The sequence below is a fragment of the Poecilia reticulata genome, linkage group LG16 (assembly GCF_000633615.1).
Source record: "Poecilia reticulata strain Guanapo linkage group LG16, Guppy_female_1.0+MT, whole genome shotgun sequence".
NCBI classification, from domain to species: Eukaryota; Metazoa; Chordata; class Actinopteri; order Cyprinodontiformes; family Poeciliidae; genus Poecilia; species Poecilia reticulata.
Window position 1 is genome coordinate 205,010 of NC_024346.1, and position 1,821 is coordinate 206,830.

General features: G+C 45.8%; 1 protein-coding gene across 4 annotated transcripts in view; it reads right to left on the reverse strand.

Annotated features, from left to right (window-relative positions):
* Nucleotides 1-1,821, reverse strand: part of LOC103477491 (sodium bicarbonate cotransporter 3-like) — a 28,700-nt gene that overhangs the window by 3,812 nt on the left and 23,067 nt on the right. For all 4 annotated transcript variants that reach the window (XM_008430636.1, XM_017309381.1, XM_008430637.2 and 1 more), the window contains 4 exons: nt 1,564-1,738; nt 1,033-1,166; nt 515-760; nt 21-126 (listed from right to left, as the gene is read on the reverse strand). In XM_008430636.1, the coding sequence (XP_008428858.1) occupies nt 21-126; nt 515-760; nt 1,033-1,166; nt 1,564-1,738 (661 nt within the window). The remainder of the gene's footprint in view (nt 1-20; nt 127-514; nt 761-1,032; nt 1,167-1,563; nt 1,739-1,821) is intronic.

The following is a 1,821-nucleotide window of genomic DNA, read 5'->3' on the forward strand; positions in this document are numbered from 1 at the left end:
TGTGGACCTGACAGCCGTACCGTCACGTTCAGCTGCTCCCACTCGATGCTTCCTGCTGTCAGGTTCCTGCTGCTCCAGATCTGCTGGACGTCTGCTGAGGCGTTGGAGGGAGCAGAACATCGACATCTGGAAGAAATGCAGACCGGATCAGAACCAACTGGACCGCTCCATTGGRCAGACGACATAAATTATTTAAATAAGTACATTAAAAATATTTATGTAAAGAAAATAGAAAAGAAAAAAATTGAAGAAAAATAAAATCTATAAAAACTTTTTAAAAATTAAAGAAATATTTTTAACAATTCGTTTTAAATTTTATTTTCATTTAAGAAATTTAACTAAAAAAAAAGAAAAATTGAATAAAGTAAATACTAATATCACTAAAAAGATAGATAAAAATACAACAAGAAATTAAGGGAAAAAGATTAATTAATTTTATTTTAAATTTATTTAAAAACAAAAGGAAAAAATGAAAGGAAACAAATGGATTAAAAAGTGAAGGCCCGCCCCTCACCTGTACAAGGTGAGGTTGTTGAGCTGGTTGTGCAGGTTGACGGGGAACTTCTTCCTCATGTCGACCAGCTTGGCCAGAGCCTCGTAGATGAAGATGATGCAGATGAGGGCGGCGAAGGCTTCCTCGGTGAAGCGGGTGATGTAGCAGACCAGAGAGCTGGCGTCCGTGGCGACCAGCAGGACGCACAGGAAGGCCGTCCACAGCCCGATGCTCGTCCGCAGGGACAGGTAGGACAGACCGTGATTCCTGGGGACAGGCAAAGAGACGTCACACCTCACCAGGTGGTTCTTCTGGGTTCAGAACCAGAGCAGCCAACAAACCAGGTGTTTATGTAAGAGTTATGAAACAGATTTAATCCTCAAACAAAAGGATTAAAAGTCTAAAAGCTCCAGAAAATCAACAACAGAGGAATTAAATCCTAAAAGTTCTGATAATCTGTGACCCGTTTGGGTCTTATCTAACAGCCTGAAGGCTCAGACACGAAGCGGCCAGCAGGGGACGCTGCGGTTCTGACTCACTCGCAGAAATGGAAGAGAATCTTCTCGAACACCAGAACCGGGCCGGTGCTGCCCAGGATGGTGAGCGGCTGGCCGGCGAACAGGGAGTAGGCCATGCCCGTCATGGACGCCCCGAACAGAGACTCCATGGTGCCCTGCAGAACCAAGAGGAGACGTTACTACTGAGCACGCCGCGGGAAAAACACCAGCAGGTCCCACAGAGATCTCTAATGGTCAAACATTTTGTAACTTATTTTTTCACGTTTTTTATACTTTATTATTACTGTTATTTATATCTGCAAGTTTCCTGCTGCCCATCTCTTAGCTCATGTTTTTCAAAGTGGACGCCACCAGAGGGCGCTGTGGGAGCCTCAGAAAGCCTTAATATTTTATCTAATAAACTTTTCTGCCACAGAACTCATGGCCATCTAAAACCAGAAGGTTAGCATTTATGCTAAATGGATGTAAAACAGGATTCTGACGTTTACATATGTTGTAGCATTGACTGTGGGTTTGCTGTGGGGGTCAGAGGTCAGAGTTTGGGAACCTCACTATGCTGCCGTGGGTGGTCTCCCCCAGCAGGCCGCCGAAGGTGACGACGGGCGACATGCAGGCGCAGTACAGGAAGAGGACAGACGCCAGGCACTGCAGACTCAGCGCGTCTTTGATGTCACTCCAGTAGAACGGCGCTTTCCTCCGAACGTCGTTCACCAGGCCTCCGAAGATCCTGTTGGGTTACATCAGGTCATCTGAGCACCAGACACACACACACACACACACACACACACACACACACACACACACACACAC